This window comes from Hyaena hyaena, unplaced genomic scaffold, assembly GCF_003009895.1.
Source record: "Hyaena hyaena isolate Hyena2069 unplaced genomic scaffold, ASM300989v1 scaffold_8, whole genome shotgun sequence".
Taxonomy (NCBI): Eukaryota; Metazoa; Chordata; class Mammalia; order Carnivora; family Hyaenidae; genus Hyaena; species Hyaena hyaena.
The window spans coordinates 7,981,171-8,003,272 of NW_024080640.1; the positions used below are offsets into that span (position 1 = coordinate 7,981,171).

At 37.8% G+C, this 22,102-nt stretch overlaps 1 protein-coding gene across 1 annotated transcript in view; it reads left to right on the top strand.

The window, feature by feature from the left end:
• Positions 1 to 22,102, top strand: part of NUP205 (nucleoporin 205) — an 85,987-nt gene that overhangs the window by 8,324 nt on the left and 55,561 nt on the right. The window contains exons 3-12 of the mRNA XM_039243539.1: positions 444 to 615; positions 2,566 to 2,710; positions 3,338 to 3,497; positions 3,927 to 4,155; positions 6,684 to 6,848; positions 10,956 to 11,131; positions 15,177 to 15,293; positions 15,458 to 15,595; positions 17,814 to 17,964; positions 19,179 to 19,384. Of these exons, the coding sequence (XP_039099470.1) occupies positions 444 to 615; positions 2,566 to 2,710; positions 3,338 to 3,497; positions 3,927 to 4,155; positions 6,684 to 6,848; positions 10,956 to 11,131; positions 15,177 to 15,293; positions 15,458 to 15,595; positions 17,814 to 17,964; positions 19,179 to 19,384 (1,659 nt within the window). The remainder of the gene's footprint in view (positions 1 to 443; positions 616 to 2,565; positions 2,711 to 3,337; positions 3,498 to 3,926; positions 4,156 to 6,683; positions 6,849 to 10,955; positions 11,132 to 15,176; positions 15,294 to 15,457; positions 15,596 to 17,813; positions 17,965 to 19,178; positions 19,385 to 22,102) is intronic.

Genomic DNA, 22,102 nt, shown 5'->3' on the forward strand with positions numbered 1-22,102 from the left:
AGTAAGGCTTTTTGGGAATAAGACTACATTTTATATAATATATTAATAAACTATCACTAGCTCTACTAATTGATCCAACAATTCCTATATACATTTGTTATTTCCCACTTGGAGACCTTATTGTTTTTATTTATTAAATAGTAACTGGAGAAGTTTCTTACAGACTTGATAAATAGCATACTATTTGTGTGCTTTCTCAAAATTTTGTATTTCATAGGTTGGCGGGGACAATTATTGAGAAGGTAGTAATAGCATAAAGTGTTGGAATGAGCGGGAAGTGTTACCTCATGAAGGCCTAACTGTAGATTGTCTGATAAACAGTACTTCTTTTGTCATGGTTCCAGTCTACCTTATCGTGGATTAACTTCTCTAGGTAATAATTTAAGACCTTGTTTCCAGGATACTATTTCATCACCTGATTTTATTTATTTTTACCGTTGTAGCCAAAAAATGTCCAACAACATGAGAAAGTTCAGAAAGCCAGTACAGAGGGAGTCGCCATCCAGGGTCAACAGGGGACCCGACTTCTTCCTGAACAGCTCATTAAAGAGGCCTTTATCCTTAGTGACCTTTTTGAGATTGGAGAATTGGCAGCTGTTGAGCTTCTGCTTGCCGGTAGGTTGACACGTAACTGAACCTAGGTAAGGGAGGACAGAATTATAAAGTCGTTTGCTCAGGATTTAAAGTGTTGTATCATTAGGTTCCAAAGTAGTTTCTAAGGATGTAGTATATTTGAAAACCATATTTAAAACATCTCCTTTTGTTTATCTCTGACTAATGGGAAGACTTTAGTGATTGGAGTTGTTTAAGGTAATTTAGCTGTTTTAAGATAGGGTTTTACGTGGTAATTTACTAGCAAAGAGTCATTGGCTGCATCTCACAAATCTTTTGCACAAAGAATTTATTGTCATATGATGAGTAAGGAAGTAAAGTCGCTTTTTTTTGGAGTTTCTTTTTGACTGGGGTGATTCAGATAACAAATGGGTTAAAAATAAGAATTTTAATAATACTACTAGGAAGAAAATAAAACAAGACAATGGGATATAGAGAGATGGGGGTCTTCTAGAGGGCAACTATAAATAGGGTGCGTAGAGAAGGCTTCTCTGGAACAATTAACCTGAGACCTGCCTGATGACAGGGTACTAGAGTTGGTGACCCAGACAGAGCAAACAGCAAGTGCGTGAGGTGAGGCCACAGGCCCACTACAGAATAAAAAGACCATGGATAAAAGAAATGCAGGAGCCTCACAAAGATGAGGAGGATAAGGAGAGAGTAGGAATCAGATCATATTCAGTCTAATTGCAATGGGAAGTTGCTGACAGTGGCTTCAAGCAGAAGAGTTACATAATCCAGAAAAAAATTTGAACTTATTTCTCTGGCTGCTATATAGAGAAAAAGTTGAAATTTCCATAAAGTAAGCAATTCATTTTCATTATAACAGAGGAGCCTTGTGAAGAAGCCATGTGGGCATTTTAATTGAAAGAAAGTCTCATGTGTTTACAGATGTGACGTGGTTTCCAAAATCCTTTTTGACCTAAGGCTGAATTAAAAGAAGTATGATATTGAGAATGAAGGAGGTAGTTATCCCATTCTGTGATGGTAATGTTAACTGGAGTTTTTAGTTTAACTCAGAACCTTGATTTGGCAAACATTTATTTTATGTTTAGTATGGACCAGCCACTGTGTTAAGGCTTCAGGGAGAGAAACATGAATAAAACTTCAGCTAGTATAAAGGAACTCATAGTCTAGTAACTGGGAAAGACGTGGAAACAAATAATTATGACACAGGTGCATTAATCCCATTTTATGCAAAATTTAGTGATGGTCCAGAGACAAAGGGATTAAATTGAATTGACCTCAGGGTATACAGAGAAGTCTTCACAAAGATCATGAGGTCTAAGGTAGGTGTTGAAATATGAATAGGCGCATGTGGAACAGGTGTGCACTCAGGAGGACGAAGGGCGTCCAGGCACAAGAAATGGCCTGCACAGAAGTGAGAAGGTGCGAGATGAATTTGGGGACAGGACAGAGTGGCCTGATTGTGCTACGGGGAAAAGATAGCCTTAGGAAATGAAACTGAAACTAAAAAAGACAAAAGTAGAAATGACTCAAAAGAGAGCAATTAAAACGGGGAGGGAACTGGAAACATAGGAAAAGTTTCTTTAATTTTCAGAGAAAACTTGAGGGGAAGAAACGTCCAAGAATTGGAAAGATTTCATGTGGAAGAGGGTAACATGGGCGTTAAATAACATTAGATTCAGTGGACAGCAGTGAGACCGAGAGAGTGTTCCCCAGCATGTAGAAATCAGAGATGAAGGTGAGATGGAGCGTTCAGGAAATGGTGAATTCCGTGTTACTGTCAGTGTCCTGAAATAGGTTGGATGGCCTCTTACTGTAGATGTTGTGGAAGGAGGAACACAGTGTTTGAAGAAGAGGACCCTTAGGGCCCCTTGAACCCCAAGGTTCTGTGATTTCTTTGAACTGAACATTGGTATAGTTATTTTTATCTCATCCTAAACATGTATGTGTATATTTACTAGATTATTTCCCAACTCCCTTTTCTAGGAGAGCACCAACAGCCCCATTTTCCTGGTCTCACCAGAGGACTCGTAGCTGTTCTTTTATACTGGGATGGAAAACGATGCATTGCAAATTCCCTGAAAGCCTTGATACAGTCTAGACGAGGAAAGACATGGACCCTTGAACTCAGGTCTGTTTGCTTCTTAGGATTTCAAGCTTTATTAAAAATTACCTGAAGAGGGGCGCCTGGGTGGCTTAGTCGGTTAAGCGTCCGACTTTCACTTGGGTCATGATCTCGCGGTTCGTGGGTTCGGGCCCCGCATCGGGCTCTGTGCTGACTGCCAGCTCAGAGCCTGGAGCCTGTTTCAGTCTGTGACTCCCTCTCTCTGTGATCCTCCCCTGCTCACGCTGTCTCTCTCTCTCTCCTAGAAATAAATAAAAAATAAAAAAAATAAAAAAAAAAATTACCTGAAGAATTACTATTTTAATTATTAGAAATAACATAAAATTTTCAGTCTAGTATGTATAATTTAAATAAGATATATAACATAGCTGAGTAATAAATACTTCTTATTCTGCAAAGAATGACAGATTAAAGCTACTTTATTTTGTTAACAAATAGAACTCTTTAGAGTTAGAAGTTTATTGATGCTTAGTTATCTAGAAGGAATGAAAAGAGCTGGGTTATAATTCATCCTGGTGTTTTTTTCTAGTCATGTAACATTATTGTCAGGACCATTTGCTATATCTGTATGATGAAGAAGTGTATACATTACTGTTCACTGTAACTTTCTCTATTGATTTCTTTTCATTACAGTCCAGAGCTGGTTTCCATGACAACACGCTTTACAGATGAACTGATGGAGCAAGGATTGACTTATAAAGTGCTTACTCTGGTGTCGCAGATTGATGTGAACAATGAGTTTGAGAAACTGCAGCGGGAGAGAGGTTTGGGCAGTGAAAAACATCGAAAAGAGGCAAGGGTTCAGGGAGATCGGTTCTTGGGTTGTCTGTGTCAGACTCTGGCAGAAAAGTCACGACAATTCGAACATTCGAATGTGGGCATAGAAAATTGCTAACATACATTAAAATGAGAGGCATCTGTGTCCAAAATTGACTTGTAGCTGTTTCCACTTCTTTCTAGTCACTTATATGCTATCGTAGCTCTTTTTCTGCAACGAACTCTTCAAGAAATTGGTCATCCCAACAAGGAGCTTGGAACTTAAAATGAGGAATTAACAGTAGGGTTTGTTGAGAATTCCAGAGGTGAGAGGTTAGGGTCGCTTGTGGATTCAGATGGATTCATTTTGTTGCTTAGCTCTGGAAAAGGTAGTTTATATTTTTGGAAGAAGACCGTGCCTCACTGTGATTTATGTGTACTGATGACCCTACATTTTTCTTTCTAGGTTTCGGATCTCATCAAGGAGTGCAGGCAGTCTCTGGCAGAAAGCCTTTTTGCCTGGGCTTGTCAGTCCCCTTTAGGCAAAGATGACACCCTGCTTCTTATCGGACATTTGGAAAAAGTGACAGTTGAGGCGAATGGTTCCCTGGATGCAGTGAACTTGGCTCTTCTTATGGCCCTCCTGTACTGCTTTGATACCAGTTTTATAGAGCAAAGCACAGAGGAGCGAGATGGTAGTGGATTTTATACCTGTTCATACATTAATAGTTTTAAAAATGAGATTAAATTCTGGAGATAACATTTAAGAAGGGTAGTATTTTATTTTTTTAAATTTTTTTAAATGTTTATTTTGAGAGAGAAAGACAGACAGAGCACCAGTGGGGGAGGGACAGAGAGAGAGGGAGACATAGAATCCGAAGCAGGCTCCAGGTTCTGAGTTGTCAGCACAGAGCCCGATATGGGGCTCTAACCCATGAGTGGTGAGATCATTACCTGAGCCGAAGTCAGATGCTTAACCAACTGAGCCACCCAGGTGCCCCAAGAAGGGCAGTATTTTAACTAACATAAGAAATTGTAGATTTTTTTCCTGTATTTATTACTGTGTGTGCAGTTCATCCATATTTGAATATTTACATAAAAGATCACATTTAAAAAATTCTGCACCCTGTTAGATGTCTTTATTATCCTTTTCAGTTTTGGAATAGGAAAGTGATAAAGATTATGCAACACATGTTCATGAGTTCTGCATGTGTAATTTACTACTTGCCTATTTCTTTACATTTTATTCACATTTCAGCCTTTCATGAAAACATTCTTGGGGAGGATAACTATCATTTTCAGTAATATATTATCTTTGATTTGTATTGTCTCTGAGATATATGAAAACTTTACTTGATGACCTTATACATAATTACTGCTTAGAAAAGAGGATGTCAAAAATGATTCCTGCAGAGGAAAATTATTGCCCTTTAGCGTCATAGGTATTTATAGTTATTTTAACAGTTATCCCCTGTCCACTTCTGATCCTATCATCGGCATCTTCTTTCAGTAGGTAGGTCCTTTCATCTTTGGTGACCATCCTTAGACATTGGGGAAAGCTAATGGAAAGCATAAGTACTCCTTTCCTCCAGTTAAATTGTCACACAGTGCTTTGGGCGTCACAGAAAGCGCTATTTGGGCTCATGTAGGAATGCTGCCACTTGAACGCATTTGTCACATTTCTTGTATTGAATGAAAGGAAGCACAGAATTAGGTGGGGGCAAGCTGTGTTAGTGGGAGCTTGTACGTGGGACTTGGCAGCAGCGAAATGAAATGCCTGGAAAGTTTCATAGGCTAGGAGGTAAGGTTTTTGTATTAGGTTGTAATTTTATCAATTTAGGATGCTGATGATTAACTCATTTTAATTGTAATTTCCTTTTGGTCGTTCTATATATGTTTGATTAGTAAATGGGGAGTGAATTATTAGTGCATATATAATAGTAGACAGAAAATTTCAAACTACAGGAAATTAAAGAATGCATTCTTGGTTAAAGGTTGGGAACCACTGGAGTACCTGGGTGACTCAGTTGGTTGAACCTCTGATTTCAGCTCAGGTCATGATCTTGCGGTCTAAGTTTGAGCCCCACATCAGACTTGCTGCGCTGAAACTGCTGTCAGCACAGAACCCACTTCAGATCCTCTGTCCTCCCCCTCCCCTGCCCCTCTCCCACTGTGCATGCCCGCTCTCTCTCAAAAATAAATAAACATGAAAAAAATTTTTTTTAAGTAAAAGAAATATTAAAGATTGAGAACCACTGACCCAAAGGAAGTACAAGAAAATAAGTAAAATAAATTAAATCCTCTTAGGTGTCAGAGGTGTTTTCCATTTTAGTATTTTTTACAGATTTATACTGTTCTTGAGAGAGAGAAAGTTCACAAATGGGGGAGGAGCAGGGAGAGAGGGGGACAGAGGATCTGAGGAGGGCTCGTGCTGACAGCAGCCAGTCTGATGTGGGGCTCGAACTCATGAACCGTGAGATCATATAATGACTTGAGCCAAAATCAGACACTCAACCGAGCCACCCAGGCTCCTCAGAGAGAGAGAGAGAGAGAGCGGAGGTGGGGTAGAGAGGGAGGGAGAGAGAGAATCTTAAGCAGGTTCCACACCGACTGTGCAGCCTGTCAACCTCAATCTCACAATCTCCCATTTTTTCTTTATTCGGAATCCTGTGCTTGTTTGAAGTACCGGAGTATAATTGAACTATAAATGAAAATAATTATTATTTAACAATTTCATTTGTTATAAGAGTAAATGCTTGTTTGCAATTTGGATCCTTGTTTTGGCCTTTTTTGCTTGATATTTTAAATGTAGGCATTTATGTAGTAAAATTCTGTCCCTTTTTTTTTTAAGATTTTATTTTTAAGTTATCTCTACACCCAACATGGTGCTCGATCTCACAACCCTGAGATCAAGAGCTGCCAGTAGAGCTAGCCAGGCAGCCCAAATTCTGTCTTGTTTGATCTTTAAATAGCACTGATTTATATTTTAGAATTTATATGCAGAAAAAAATTTAAAGTACACTTATAAAAATCCATTGAATAAAGAATTAAAATTTAGAATTATTGTCAATTGACAGTAGTGTATTTTTGGTTTGTCAAACACTGATAGTCATAATTCATTGATAATTGTACTCTGATTTTCTGATTTTTTGCCAATTCCTGTGTAATCAAAAGTGAGGATTTCTCTACCTGTTGGTATAGTGGTCCATTTTTGTGTTTTCAGATATGATTCATCAGCTTCCACTGTTGACAGAAAGACAATACATCGCAACGATTCACTCCCGCCTTCAAGACTCACAGCTTTGGAAACTGCCTGGGCTGCAGGCCACCGTTAGACTTGCCTGGGCACTGGCACTGCGAGGAATATCCCAGCTACCTGATGTGACAGGTAAATTGATTGCAGGTAACTTACTTACGAGAAAGAACATACCAACTTGAGTGGTATTTTGAAAGAGATGTTATCTTTGACATACATAAGCACGAGCGCCGGAAGTATCTGGAGTTGTATTAAATGAAGCTTTGGAATGTGGTAAAATGCAGACTTTTTTCCCCTGGTTTCCGGAAAGAAATTTTATGAAATGTGGTTTCCCTTTCTTGGAGCCAGTGACCATGCTCTTTTAGTTTCTTTTTTCCCTTAAGAGAGTAAAATTTTGAAATGGCGGTATCACAGTAATCTTTTAAATTAAAATTTATGATTTCTTCTTTTATGTTTTCCTCCTTGGTTTTGTTTGCATAATAATTTTTCACAAATTAAATACTGGTATCATTTTAAAAGAAAATACATTAGAAAGGAGATGTTTGGATCAATTGAGAATGGATATGGAAGTCTGACTTTAATAGTCTGTGACTGACTATAGCATATCCTGTTCTGCTGTTGACATTCATGTAATTCTCATAGTGGTTTACTCTAACGGGACGAGAACTGTGTTTTGTTGTAATTTGAAGCCCAAAGAACTGTCACTTGTTTTTACGGTAGATCTGGAAAGATTCTGTTAAGGTTCATGATCCATGTCAGTGTTATCTGGTTGTGGAGTGTCCACAGATTCTAGTAGTCTTCTCGGTTGTGTGAATCTAGAACGTTTTGTTCACTAGTGTCCTACTGTTCACAAGGAGACTGCAGAAAGCTTTTTTTTTTTTTTTTTTTTGGTATTAGGGGGTCTTTCCTTGGCAAAGTATTTTCTATATTAAAGGTAATTCATGGCTAATTAGATATTCATACTCATGTATAACTTTTATTTCTGAACTATACACCTCATTCATTTGTGAGTCTTGTTTTAATACTCTTCTGGCATAAAATTATCCTTTAAACTTTTAAGTGGGCATGTGGTAGTTAAGTTCATATATTGTGATTTACTGTACTCTTGCCCTCATCTGGAAAGGTACAGAGAATGTGCTATGGTTTGCTATTGATGAGAATAGGCTTAGGAATCCATACCCGGTTTTGAGTCCCAAATCTTTAGCTACTTAATCTCTTTACTTTTACATGGTCATATTTTTTTTATAAGTTTGATAATTAGAGGTATTATAATTAGCATTTTTAAACTAAAATTTCTGAAATTTGAATTTTAAAAAGTGCTAGAATTCAGATACTAAGGCTGCTTTATTACCTAAATAGTCTTTAAGAAATAGTTCTTGAATTGATCATCATGCGATTTTAATTCCAGTATTTCTGAATTCAAGTGGTTTGTAATTAATTATTATTATTAATATTTTTTTAAAGAGATTTTTAAAAATATTTTTATTTATTTCTAGGAGAGAGAGAGAGAGACAGCGTGAGCAGGGGAGGGTCAGAGAGAGAGGGAGACACAGACTCTGAAATAGGCTCCAGGCTCTGAGCTGGCAGTCAGCACAGAGCCTGACGTGGGTCTCGAACCCATGAACCGTGAGATCATGACCTAAGCGAAAGTCGGACACTCAACCGACTAAGCCACCCAGGCGCCCCTATTATTAATATTTAATTTATAATCTTAATAAGTATTATTAGTCAAAATAAAGAATTACTATTTGTTCTCAAGGAGTTTGTATGGTATGGCTAGATACACAGGCTTTATTTCAAAATGTAAAATAAAACATAAAAGCTTATCTGTTCTCCTCTGGTTGAGACTTTTTGCTTATATCTATTTTTGATCTTCCAAGGCAATGAAAATGTACCGTGAGGGGCACCTGGGTGGCTCAGTCAGTTGAATATCTGACTCTTGATTTTGGCTCAGGTCATGTTCTCACAGTTTTGTGAATTTGAGCCCTACTTCAGGCTATGTGCTGACAGTGCAGAATCTGCGTAAGATTCTCCCTTTATCTCTCTTTCTGCCCCTCTGCTCGCACTATTGCTTAAAAAAAAAAAAAAAGGAAGAAAGAAAGAAAGAAAGAAAATATACTTTGAGTAGCACACTATGTATTTGCCTTGTATGATGCTCAAGCAGGATAAAGTACATATCCTTACATATTCCAAAGCCAGATTACCACAAGGTTACCTAGCAATTTGTATGAAAATTAAAAAGAGGTAAGCAGCAGTGTATTTCTTGACAGAAGGACACACAGCACCTATGACATACTTTTACTAAGAAAAAAAACTGAATGGAAATCAGATCAAGTCTCTGTAGATCAAACTACAGATTTTAATATAAACAGAGGACAGAGTAATATGTTAACTATACCACTGGGATAGATACCAAACCATTGTGAGAACTCTACAGGATAAAAGTCTACTTTCTACTGCAAATAAGGACGAGGGAGAATGTAAAAAGAGCCAGGAGGAGCCACCTACAGATGTGTCACTGAAACGCGGTCTGTAGATCTTATTTGAATTCTGATTCAAGCAAACAGATTGCACAAAAGACAAAAAGCAAAAATCGAAGCTAAAATCCTTTATAACATTCATGGGATGGTTGTAAATCTGATTAGTTTGTGGGTATTTGATATTGAAAAATTGTTTTAAGATTTAATGGTATTAAGATATAATGGTATTTGTGTGTGTCATTTATTTTGTTTTTAAAGAATTTTTTTTTTAATGTTTTTATTTATTTCTAGGAGAGAGAGAGAGAGACAGCGTGAACAGGGGAGGGTCAGAGAGAGAGGGAATCACAGACTGAAACAGGCTCCAGGCTCTGAGCTGGCAGTCAGCACAGAGCCCGACACGGGGCTCGAACCCACGAACCGCGAGATCATGACCTAAGTGAAAGTCGGACGCTTAACCGACTAAGACACCCAGGCCCCCCTTAAAGAATCTTTTTGAGTTGTGTACTGAAACACGTATGAGTGAAATATCAAATTGTCTGTCATTTGCTTTCATCTAATTTGGGAATGCATGGAAATCTAGAGGAGATAAGATGAACTGTAAATGGATAGATAATATCAAAGCTAGATGATGGGGTGTGTGGTTTTCATTATACTGGTCTGTATATTTTTAGATACCTGTTTGAAGGTTTTTAAATAAAAAGCTAAAAAAAGTTATAAGTAGACCAGTTTGCCTTTAGGCTAAGGTTTAGTTTTTTAATTTTTGCTACGTAGTTACCAAATTAGAAGAGTTACTTAGCTGGTCATGTTCAGGTTTTAATTTTACTTGTTGTGAAGACTTTTGCTGAATGATACAGTTCATTTGAGATTAAAGCCTTAACGTCATTTTCATATGTTACTGTTTTGATCATTCCCTGATTATATCAGTGTTACATCATGTTATCTCTGAAGAAACTTTTTATCACTCCTAGTACTATGAAGAGCACATGGTTTTCTTTCTTTTTTTCCCCTTCTTTCTCATAGCCAAGTGTTGTTTATTACAGGAATACAAGGTTGGTTTATCATTTAAATCCAAGTTAGTTAACACATAGTATAATAATGATTTCAAGGATAGAGTTTAGTAATTTATCACTTACATAAAACACGCTGTGCTCATCCCAACAAGTGCCCTCCTTAATGCCTATCACTCATTTAGCCCATCCCCCCACCCAATACCCCTCCAGCAACCTTCCATTTGTTCTCTGTATTTAAGAGTCTCTTATGGTTTGTCTCCCTCCCTTTTTTTAATCTTATTTTTGACTTCCCTTCCCCTATGTTTATCTGTTCTGCTTCTTAAATTCCACAAATGAGTGAAATTATATATTTGTCATTCAATGACTTATTTCACTTAGCTTAATACCCTCTAGTTCCATTCACATTGTTGCAAACGGCAAGATTTCATTCTTTTTGATCGCCAAATAATATTCCATTGTATATATATATACTTTATCTTCTTTATCCATTCATGAGTCAGTGGACATTTGGGCTCTTTCCATACTTTGGCTGTTGTCGATAGCAGCACATGGTCTTCTAACGGGCTTTTTCAGTAGCTCTTTTGAGTTTGTGAGTCAGTTACAGTGGGTACAGTCTTACCTTGAGCATAGACCTGCTTGAAGGTTGAGAAGATACCTGAATTTTAAAACATCAGCAGAATATTATGAAATATTATAGTCTAGTTTAATAACTTTTTCTCCATGTGCTGTTTTTTAAACTATATTTCTAGCTTTGGCTGAATTCACAGAAGCAGATGAAGCAATGGCAGAGCTCGCAATTGCTGACAATGTTTTCCTGTTCCTAACTGAATCTGTGGTGGTGTCAGAAAACTTCTATCAGGAAGAATTTTATATTCGCAGAATCCATAATCTCATCACAGATTTCCTTGCACTTATGCCAATGAAGGTATGTGTAATAATATAGGATGAGCAAAAAGCAGTAGAAAACTTTTATGAAATAATAAAATTGATCAATTAACTAACTTTATGTTTTGGAAACTAATAAAATCTTACTGTAGATTGTAATTTGACAATAGTGGTGTTACAGCTTTTGAATTAGTAATTCATGAAGAAAATGAAATAAGACATGTTAACTAAGTATAAGCTAAAAGAACAATATATTTGACATTGACAATAGTTAATAAGGAGAAAGTAACAGTTAAATACTGTGGGTAGAAAATTATCAATACCATGCTACCCCAGGGATCAGTGCTCAGGTTGCCTTATTGATAAATTTTTACGTATGATTTGGAAGAGGCATAGTACAAAATCTCCAGTTTTATAGATAATTGTTTCGACTGTTAATTATAGGGTATAAATGGGCTTCAGCTTGCTTACAAGTAATGCAGAGGCTACTTTTGAATAAATAATTCAAGCTATAACTATGATCCAAAAAAGGAATTTTAGAGCCACGTCAGATGGTTTCTTGAGAGTGTATGCGTTTTGTGCAGTGTTGTACCAAGGAAGCCATCAAAATGGGGGCAGGGAGTAAAGCCCTGTGAACTTATTTTTTATATGTGTGTATTTAAAATAGCACCCCAGGGCCACCTGGGTGACTCAGTTGGTTGTGTCTGACTCTTGGTTTTGACTAAGGTTATGATCTCACAGTTTGTGGGTTCGAGTCCTGCATTGGGCTCCATGCTGGCAGCGCAGAGCCTGCTTGGGATTCTCTGTCTCCCTCTCTCTCTCTGCCCTTCCTCTGCTTGAGCTCTCTATGTTTTTCAAAATAAATAAATAAACATTAAAATTAATAAAACATAAAAAAGGGGCGCCTGGGTGGCTTAGTCGGTTGGGCGTCCGACTTTTGCTTGGGTCATGATCTCGCGGTTCATGGGTTCGAGCCCCGCGTCGGGCTCTGTGCTGACTGCCAGCTCAGAGCCTGGAGCCTGCTTCAGATTCTGTGTCTCCCTCTCTCTCTGACCCTCCCCTGCTCGCGCTCTCTCTCTCTCTCTTAGAAATAAATAAAAATATTTAAAAAATAAATAAATAAAAATAAAACATAAAAAAGCACCACAGAGGACCTGCATTTGTAATGTTGTGCGGTTCTGCTATCATACCTCCTGAAAACATAAGGCAAATGGAAAAAGTACCTCAAATGGCAACAAACAAGGAGTGCAGTGTTTATTCATTATTTAACGAATTGTTCGTTGAGTTTCTTCTGTGTGCCAGGTGTATTTTATATTTTATATAAATAGAGACTCATTCATTATCCGCAAAGAGTTTATAATCTAGTTGGAGAGATTAGGTAGTAAAAGTAGGTAAATGAGAGGTATAGATAGTAAACTACTATGGATTTATTTAGGCTTAGGATAGCTCCCTTAGGACTAGAATATTCAAGGAATACTTTAAAGAAAATTTTTTAAGTTTGTTTATTTTGAGAGAGAGAGAGAGGGAGCACGCAGACACACGAGCAGGGGACGGGCAGAGAGCGAGCAGGCTAGAGGATCCCAAGTCTGACATGGGGCTCCATCTCCCGATCGAACAGGTGAGATCATGACCTGAGCTGAAAACAAGAGTCACCCAGGCGCCCCCTTCAAGGAATACTTTAACAGATAAGCTGAACCCTCAGCAACTTTGAAGGACTTGATAGATTAACACCACAGGATTTTGGAATGGGAAGAAGCCTGCTGATCCTTTCATTTTACATTTGTAGAAATGAAGCCTTAGAAAGCTTAAGGTTTAAGTTTTTCCTAATCAGTAGTCCAGATGGGACTTTGCTTATAGAAACATAATCAGTGGTTTGAATAGGGCAAACAGTTCACACAATTGAGGATACTGGAGTTTTTTTGATAGATGGGGGAGTATTTAGGTTATCTGTCTCTTCTTGAACAAACTCATTTGTATCTGTCAGTGAATTTGTCCTTTTCGTTCAGATTGATTGGCATAAAGTTACTCCTAATATTCCTTTATTATACTTTTCATGTATATAGGTTCTGTAATGATGTTTCCTTTTTTATTAATATTGATAATTTGTGTGTCCTCTTTCTGTTTCTTAATTAACCTGGATACGTTTATCAATTTTATTGGTCTTTCCAAAGAACGAGCTTTTGGCCTCATTGATTTTCTTTTCTTTTCTTTTTTTTTTTTTTTTAAATGTTTTATTATTTGTTTTTGAGAGGGGGAGGGAGGTGCAGAGAGTGAAGGAGAGAGGGTACTGTGCTGTCAGCACAGAGCCTGATGTGGGGATCAAACTCACGAACCGTGATATGACAGCTGAAATCAAGGGTCGGATGTTTAACCAACTGAGTCACCCAGGCACCCCTCATTGATTTTCTTATGCTTTGTTTTGCTGTTAATGATTTCTGCTCTTTATTATGTTCTTCCTTTTGCTTTGGATTTACTTTTGGCTTCTCATTTCAGTTTCTTTAGAAGCTTTGATTATTGATTGGAAACCTTTCTTTTTTTCTAATACGAACATTTAATGTTATACCTTTATCTCTTAATCACTGCTTTATGCTGTGTCACATAAATTTTGATATGTTGCTTTTTTGTTCAATCTAGTATGTATTGTAATCTTCCTTGAGACTTCTTTGATCAGTGAGTTATTTACAAGTGGCGTTTTAATTTCCAAATATGGGGAGCTTCCAGGTATCTTTCTGTAACTGATTTGTAGTTTTTTTTATTTGTGGTCACAGAACATACTTTATAGGATCTCAGTTATGTTTCATTTGCTGAGGTTTGTTTTATGTTTGAGAATATGGTCAAACTTGGAAAATGTCCTGTGTGCATGTGAAAGGAATGTATATTCTGCTGCTGTTGTGGTGGAGTATTCTGTAAATGCCAGTTAGGTAAAGTTGGTTAATAGTGTTGTTTAAGTCTTCCATGTCCTTACAGATTTCATATGCTTGTTCTATTGAATAATGAGGGAGGGGAGCGCCTGGGTGGCTCATTCGGTTGGGCTTCCAACTTCATCTCAGGTCATGATCTCACAGCTCGTGAGTTCAATCCCTGAGTTGGGCTCTGTGCTGACAGCCCCGAACCTGGAGCCAGCTTTGGATTCTGTGTCTCCTTTTCTTTCTGCCCATCCCCCACTTGTGCATGCATGCTCGCGCTCTCTCTCTCTCTCTCTCTCTCTCTCTCTTTCTCTCAAAAATAAATAAACATTAAAAAATATTGAAATCTTCACTTGTAATTATGGTTTTGTCTAGCTTTTTCATTTTGTGTTTTTTTTTAAATGTTTATTTTTGATAGAGAGAGAATAAGTTGGGGAGGGGCAGAGAGAGAGGAAGATACCAAATCTGAAGCAGGTTCCAGGCTCCGAGCTACCAGTGCAGAGCCCAACGTGGGGCTCAAGCCCATGAACCATGAGATTATGACCTGAGCGCTCCAGTCTCCCAACTGTCAGCATAGAGCTCGACATGGGGCTCAAACTCACAGACCATGAGTGAATTCATGACCTGAGCTAAAGTCGGATGCTTAACTGATTGAGCCAGCCAGGTGCCCCTGTTGTGTTTTTCTAAGAAAGTAGCTTTTTATTTCAGGTGGCATTTTAGTTCACATGAATGTTTATAAGATAATGGTTCTCAGCCAGGGCAGTAATATGCTTCAGCACATGTTGGGGAAAAGAATGGCACCAGTTTTGCTTGTTGTATTATCTTTAGTGGAGTTATTGGTAGCTAGTAGGTAGCTCAGGGATGCTAAACTGTGCTGCAGTGCTCAGGATCATCCAGCCCAGTGAAGACATGTCCTGTCCAAAATGTCAGTAATGTTCCTATTGAGAAACACTGTTATTAAACTCAGTTTCTCTGTAGTGGAAAATGCATTGATGTTTTAAAATATTATATATTATGGATAGTTCTAGCACAATAAAATTCCTAGTATATTGTGTCATGTCATTAAAGTGGAATAGATGTTTTAACAGTATTTCTTTTGTGTAATCAGTTTCCTGATTTCAGTATTGTTAATGCATACAATAAATTTCCATATTAAACTGCATGTGATGCATTTAATAGGTGAAACAGTTGAGGAATCGGGCAGATGAAGATGCTCGAATGATTCACATGAGTATGCAGATGGGTAATGAACCTCCCATTTCACTTAGAAGGGATCTGGAACACTTAATGCTCTTGGTAAGCCATTACACTGGATGCATGGTCGTCTCCCTCTCCTTCCTTTATTTATTGCCTAACTTTGGTAAGGTTCACGTGTAAGATCTTAAATAGGTGAGTTCTATAAAAATAAATTTCATTTCAGAGTAATTTTTGAGTTACAGGCATTTTCATATTCTTTGCAGATTGGTGAGCTATATAAAAAGAACCCTTTTAATCTGGAGCTTGCTCTGGAATATTGGTGTCCCTCAGAGCCTCTTCAGACTTCCACCATCATCGGTTCTTACCTTGGGGTGGCTCATCAGCGGCCCCCTCAACGCCAGGTGAGCCCTTAGGTGTTCTGTTTTCCTGACTTGGTGTAATTGGGAGTCTTGAATCATGAAGAAATGTTAATTCCGAATTGCTGTTAACGCAAATGACTACTGTGCATCCTTTAGAAATTTACACTTGTTTTCCTTTCTTGAAGAAATTTGAAACTCTTAAATTTAAGTTCTGATCATTTTGGAGTTTATGGAGTCAGTCTTTTGTGACATACTAGGTATGTGTCCAATCATAGAAAGGTGTCTAGTCTTTCTATGTGTCACTTACTTGAATTTTATTGGTATTTATTATTCTTAGTTTGTCTCCAACAGGCATGACAATAACCAGTATACACTGCTCTTAACAAGTTGGGGAGGTTAGGATAGGTATAGGTATGAATAGGAAAGGCTTCGAAGTTAAGATTGATGACAAAATGCCTATGAGTCAGTAAATAATGCAGGAAAATGTCTATTTTCTGTCCTATATTAACTGAAGTGTGATCTGCAGTTTCAAATAAGATGGATTGCAGTATTGATCTTCATCTTTTTGGGATTTCCTATTCTAGAATTTTCCATGTTGAATAATTTTCAGTTATGCTAGAGGCTGAGATCACATGCTTTTTCTTTTTTCTGCATATGTTACATTTATTGTTCCACTTTTTTCCCCATTTACAAAAATGTCTTGGAGGAAGAGTTATTAAAATTTTTGAAGATTAAAAAATCCTTATATTATGAAATATTTCAAACTTGAAAGAGAGAATATAATGAACTCCCAACATCTCAGTTTAATAGCTGTTAACATTTTGCCTTGTTTGCTTCATCACTATTGTTATTTTTACTGTTATTTTTCTGGAGTACATTAAAGTAACTTATAGACAGCATGACATTTCACCTCTTATTGGATAAGTTAATATCTCGTAAAAATATAGATAATTTTCCCCATAATTAGAAAAATCACTGTTACATCTAGCAGATTTAACAATAGCTTTCAGAGATCAGTAACATTTTCAGTTCTGAAATCCAACCAATGGGACTGAATGTCTGAATAGCATTTTTATTTGTTAATAGATTTAAGGAATAAACAAAGATAAAAGGAAAAACTAAGAAGTGGATTTATAGAACAGGAATGTGGGAATGAGGTATTGGCCAGAACACAAAACAGTATTTTTAGGTTACCATCTAAAATTCCTTCAGGTTCCTAGGTTTTCATATTAAATTTGGGATTCAGGGACCCTGGGATCCAAGTATATCTGAGTTTGCCAGTTAATTTTAGGGGAGTAAATTTCTTTGGTTGTTTTACATATTTAAATTGTGAGTCGCATTATGTTCTGTAGCATTGAGATGTTTTGAAAAAAAAAATGTACTTTCTTTTCATCGAAAATTCTATAATTGCATTAAATTGCTAATGACAATCTTGAAAAAATAATATTTCATAAGTAGAATACCAGATTATTTGTCTTTGAGGCATTAAGTCAGTGCACTTAGTTTTAGTTCATTTGTAGTCTTTATTAGCTAGTCCATTCTACCTTAAAGTTAAGCTTTTTTTTTTTACAAATAGTTTATTGTCAAGTTGGTTTCCATATAACACCCAGTGCTCATCCCCACAAGTTTTCCCCTCTGTGCCCATCTCCCCTCTCCCTCCCGACACCCATCAGTCCTCAGTTTTTTCTCAGCATTCAAGAGTCTCTTATGGTTTGGCTCTCTTCCTTTCCCTCACCATTTCCCCCCTTCTTCTCCCCCACGGTTCTCCGTTAAGTTCCTCCTAATCCTCCTAATCGTGCAAATATGATATTTGTCCTTCTCTGCCTGACTTAATTCACTCAGCATAACACCCTCAAGATCCATCCATGTTGCTACACAAGGCCAGATTTCATTGTTTCTCATTGCCATGTAGTATTCCATGGTATAGATAAACCACATCTTCTTGATCCATTCGTCTGTTGATGGACACTTAGGCTCTTTCCGTGTTTTGGCTATTGTGGAGAGTGCTGCTATGAACATTGGGGTCCATGTGCTCCTATGCATCAGCACTCCTATGTCCCTCGGGTAAATTCCTAGCAGTGCTATTGCTGGGTCATAGGGGAGTTCTACTGTTAATTTTTTGAGGAATCTCTACACTGTTTTCCAGAGGGGCTGTACCAGTTTACATTCCCACCAACAGTGTAGGAGGGTGCCCGTTTCTCCACATCCTCGCCAGCATAAGATAAGCTTTCTGTAAACTATTTGTTTTTTCTTCTTTCAGGTCGTCTTGTCTAAATTTGTTAGGCAAATGGGTGACTTGTTACCTCCGACGATTTACATTCCTTATTTGAAAATGCTTCAGGGATTGGCCAATGGGCCCCAATGCGCCCACTACTGTTTCAGCTTGCTTAAAGTCAATGGCAGTAGTCATGGTAAGAAAAATTGGGATGTTATCTAAGTTTGTTGTGACAGTTTTTTGGTTTGTTTTTTGAGAGAGAGTGAGTGGGGGAGAGTCAGAGAATCCCAAGCAGGCCCTGTACTGTCAGCCTGGAGCCTGATGTGGGAATCGATCTCACAAACCAGGAGATCATGACCTGAGCCCAAATTAGGAGTTGGACCAACTGAGCCGCCCAGTTGCCCCATGACATTCTTGACATCACTATCCTCCTGCCTATTAAAGAATACTGGTTACTTGTACTAGGTTCCACCAGGTGTATAAATTATTTTTACAATAATGAGAAAAAAGTACCTTGATAGCTTTATGCATAGTGATGCCTTAATTATAGTCTCATAGATTGGGGAGTTTTACCATTTACTTTATTAAGTACAATTCAGTTTAAGAAATCAAAATTAATATATAAAAACTTTCAAGAACACATCTGGTATTCAACATATGTACCCTTGCCATATGAGTTTGATTTTTTAAATTCATGTTCATAAGTACTTGTTTTCCAAATTTCTATACTTACAGTTTCTCTGTCAACCATTTCCCAATTTCCTCATTTAATTTTCAGACTTGAGTCTGGTTAAATCAAAACACTGGAAAAGAGAAGAGAAAGAAATAGTTATTAAACATCTGCTTTGCTAGGTAGATATTATTATTTTCATTTTACATGTGAGGATACTGAGGTTTAGGGAAGTAATTTACCCGAGGTCACATGATTGGAATTGAGGTCTGCCTTGCTCCAAGGCCGGTGTTTTGACGACTGTGTCAAGGCCTGCTTATCTTGCCCTTTGCTTGGTATGTGGTGGAGTAGTGTAATTTACAAATCGAGGCTGTACTTTCCTCCCTCTGGGAATGTAAGCTCACGTTTGGGAATTATCTGATGGGGAAGGTAGCCCTGCGTTGTTATAAGACAACACAGACAACTCCTATGGACATGAAGTAGATAACTGACATTCAAGTAATTTACCGTTGCATTTACTGCCCATTCTTAGCCTGAGGAAGAATTAATCCAGAGATTTAGCTCACAGATGGATTCTACACAATTTTCAAGCACTGCTCATTCTAGACAAGATAGCATACTCTGCTTATCTAGGACAAAAGCAAAGTGTTGTTGTTGTTGTTTTTTAATTTTCTTCTTCCATTTTTAAGCAAATGCATAGATATTTTTGAAAGAAAATTCTGTGCTGTCTTTCTTTACAGTTGAAAATATTCAGGGAACAGGTGGCAGTCCTGTTTCCTGGGAACATTTCTTTCATTCCTTAATGCTTTACCATGAGCACCTCCGGAAGGATCTTCCAAGCGCAGATAGTGTCCAGTACCGTCACCTTCCTTCACGTGGCATCACCCAGAAGGAGCAGGATGGATTGATTGCCTTTTTGCAGCTCACATCCACCATCATTACTTGGGTAATTACCATTCATAGTATGTGAGAGTGTAATTTTATTTGTTTTCTAGCACAGGGGCATTTTAAGGAACTCCCAAATTTTTGTGAAATGCTTGAAGTTTATTCTGGTTTTAAGCTCTGTGTTTTTTTAAACCTTCAGAGCATGTCACAGTAGCTCTACTTATTGCCGTCAGCTAATGTGAAAATAATAAATAGCATATGCCTGAAAGAAAATAGAAGGGCAAAGAAGAATCAGTGTTTGGATTCACATCCTTCTAGAAAGTTCCTTAGCATAGATATTTGTTGGTGTGTATGTATACATAAAGAATATTTAAAAATTTTTATTTTAGAGAGAAAGTGTAAGCGGGGGAGGGGGCAGGCGGAGGGAGAGAGAGAGAAAGACAGAGACGTTGAGAGAATCTTAAGCAGGCTTCATGCTGAGTGCAGAGCCTAATGGCTCAATCACATGATCCTAGGATCATGACGTGAGCTAAATCAATAGTTGGACATTCAACTGACTGAGCCACCCAGGTGCCCCAAGAATTTTTTTTCAATTTTTACTTTTAAAAATTTTTTATTTTTAGAGGGACAGAGAGAGAGGGAGTATTCAAGCAGGGGAGGAGACAGAGGGAGAGAGAGAGAGAATCTTAAGCAGGTGCCATGCTCGATTCCATGACCATGAGGCCATGACTTGAGCCAAAATCAAGAGTCTGATGCTCAACCAACTGAGCTACCTAGGCACCTCGCCGCAAGATTTTTTTTTTTTTTAATTTTTATTCATTTTTGAGAGACACGGTGAGAGCAGGGGAGAGGCAAAGAGAGGGAGACACAGAATCCAAAGCAGGCTCCAGGCTCTGAGCTGTTATACAGAGCTGGACATGGGGTTCGAACTCACTTACTGTGAGATCATGACCCAAGCCAGAGTGCGACACTTAACCGACTGAGCCACCCAGGCATCCTAAGAATTTTTTTTTTAATTCTGGATTTAGCTTCTATTCAAAATTAAATAAGCAGAAGTTTAAGAAACTCTTACAAAGAACTTACATAAAAGAAAGTTAATAGGGGTAGTCATAAGTTTGCAACAAATAATTACAAACTATCTAGGGCAGCATGTATATAAACCATGTCACAGCATGGTGATCTAATAGTGATAAGAATAAGGCATAACTAACATTTGCACCAAGACCACAATTAAAAAATAAAACATACTTTAAAAGCTTAGTTCTACACTAAGCTTCTTCTCTTCTCCCAGATCCTTAATGGGTTTATACTAAGTAATTTTTTTTTTAATTTTTTTTAATGTTTTATTTATTTCTAGGAGAGAGAGAGAGAGAGAGAGAGAACGTGAGCAGGAGAGGGTCAGAGAGAGAGGGAGTCACAGACTCCGAAAGAGAGAGAGAGAGAGAGAGAGAACGTGAGCAGGAGAGGGTCAGAGAGAGAGGGAGTCACAGACTCCGAAACAGGCTCCAGGCTCTGAGCCGGCAGTCAGCACAGAGCCTGACGTGGGGCTCGAACCCACGAACCGCGAGATCATGACCTAAGCGAAAGTCAGACGCTTAACCGACTAAGCCACCCAGGTGCCCCATAAGTAATTTTTTTGAAACATATCATGTCAAACTATAAATTATATAGGTGGGCAGTTGATGTGAAAAGCTCCCTAAAATGTACCAGCTAACTGGTACTGAATTGAATTCTTCATTTACCTTTATGTGTAATTAAATGTAAACCATATTTTCACAGTTTTAAGTGGTTTATGACTAGACGCACAGTACCATGGCGGTTTGCAATTGTTCCCGAAAACTGGTTCTAGGTTCTGCATCCGAAGCCTCTTGACCGCTAGGATGCGAGTATTTACATAAGTGAGAAACTGCGTCATAGTCAGTGCTCAAGACAGTTCAGCAAGAGCAGTATTTTCAACAAAAAGTGGTACTCAGTACCACAGTTTACATACTTGTGCACGTATAAGCATTAGGACAGATAAATCTGAGACAAATTCAATTTGCAAAAACTTCTGTCACTATTGTTGTAAACTATCCCAAGAATATTTTTAATTAAAAAGAAAAGTTATTTACTGTATTATTTTTTTATTCTCTCCTTACACCAAACCATCTTACCTGCTACTGCCAGATTAGTCTTTGAATTTTTTTTAAATGTTTATTTATTTTGAGAGAGAGTGAGAGAGAGAGCATCCGCCAACAGGGGATGGGCAGAGAAGGAGAAAGAGTGAGAAGAAAGAATCCCAAGCAGGCTTTGTGCTGCCAGTGTAGAGTCTGACTGGGGATCTCGATCTCACCAATCGGGAGACCATGACCTGAGTCAAAATCAAGAGTTGGATGCTTAACCAGCTGAGTCCCCCACGAGCCCCCCAAAAATAGTCTTTGTAAGAAACATTAGTTTCATTATATAATTTCTCTACTCAACAATCTCTTCAAGTTATTTCTCTTATACTCTAGAGCAAAGGTGTGTAGATATTCTGTCTTGAAGATAGGAATAGTGTCTTCTAACTTTTTGGTTTTCCCAGGATTAACATTATTAAACATTAAAACATAAAGCTAGTAATTATTTCTTATTGAATTAAAATGGAGTGGTATTTGAGACCATATTCTTCATTTTTTCCTCAAAAATTGAAAAGGCATTTATTCATGTATTATACAAAAAACATTACATTGTTTCATGCAGGATTGACAGTGCGCAGGTAAGATTTATGTGACCCTGGCCGACCATTTATCTCCTATGTAGT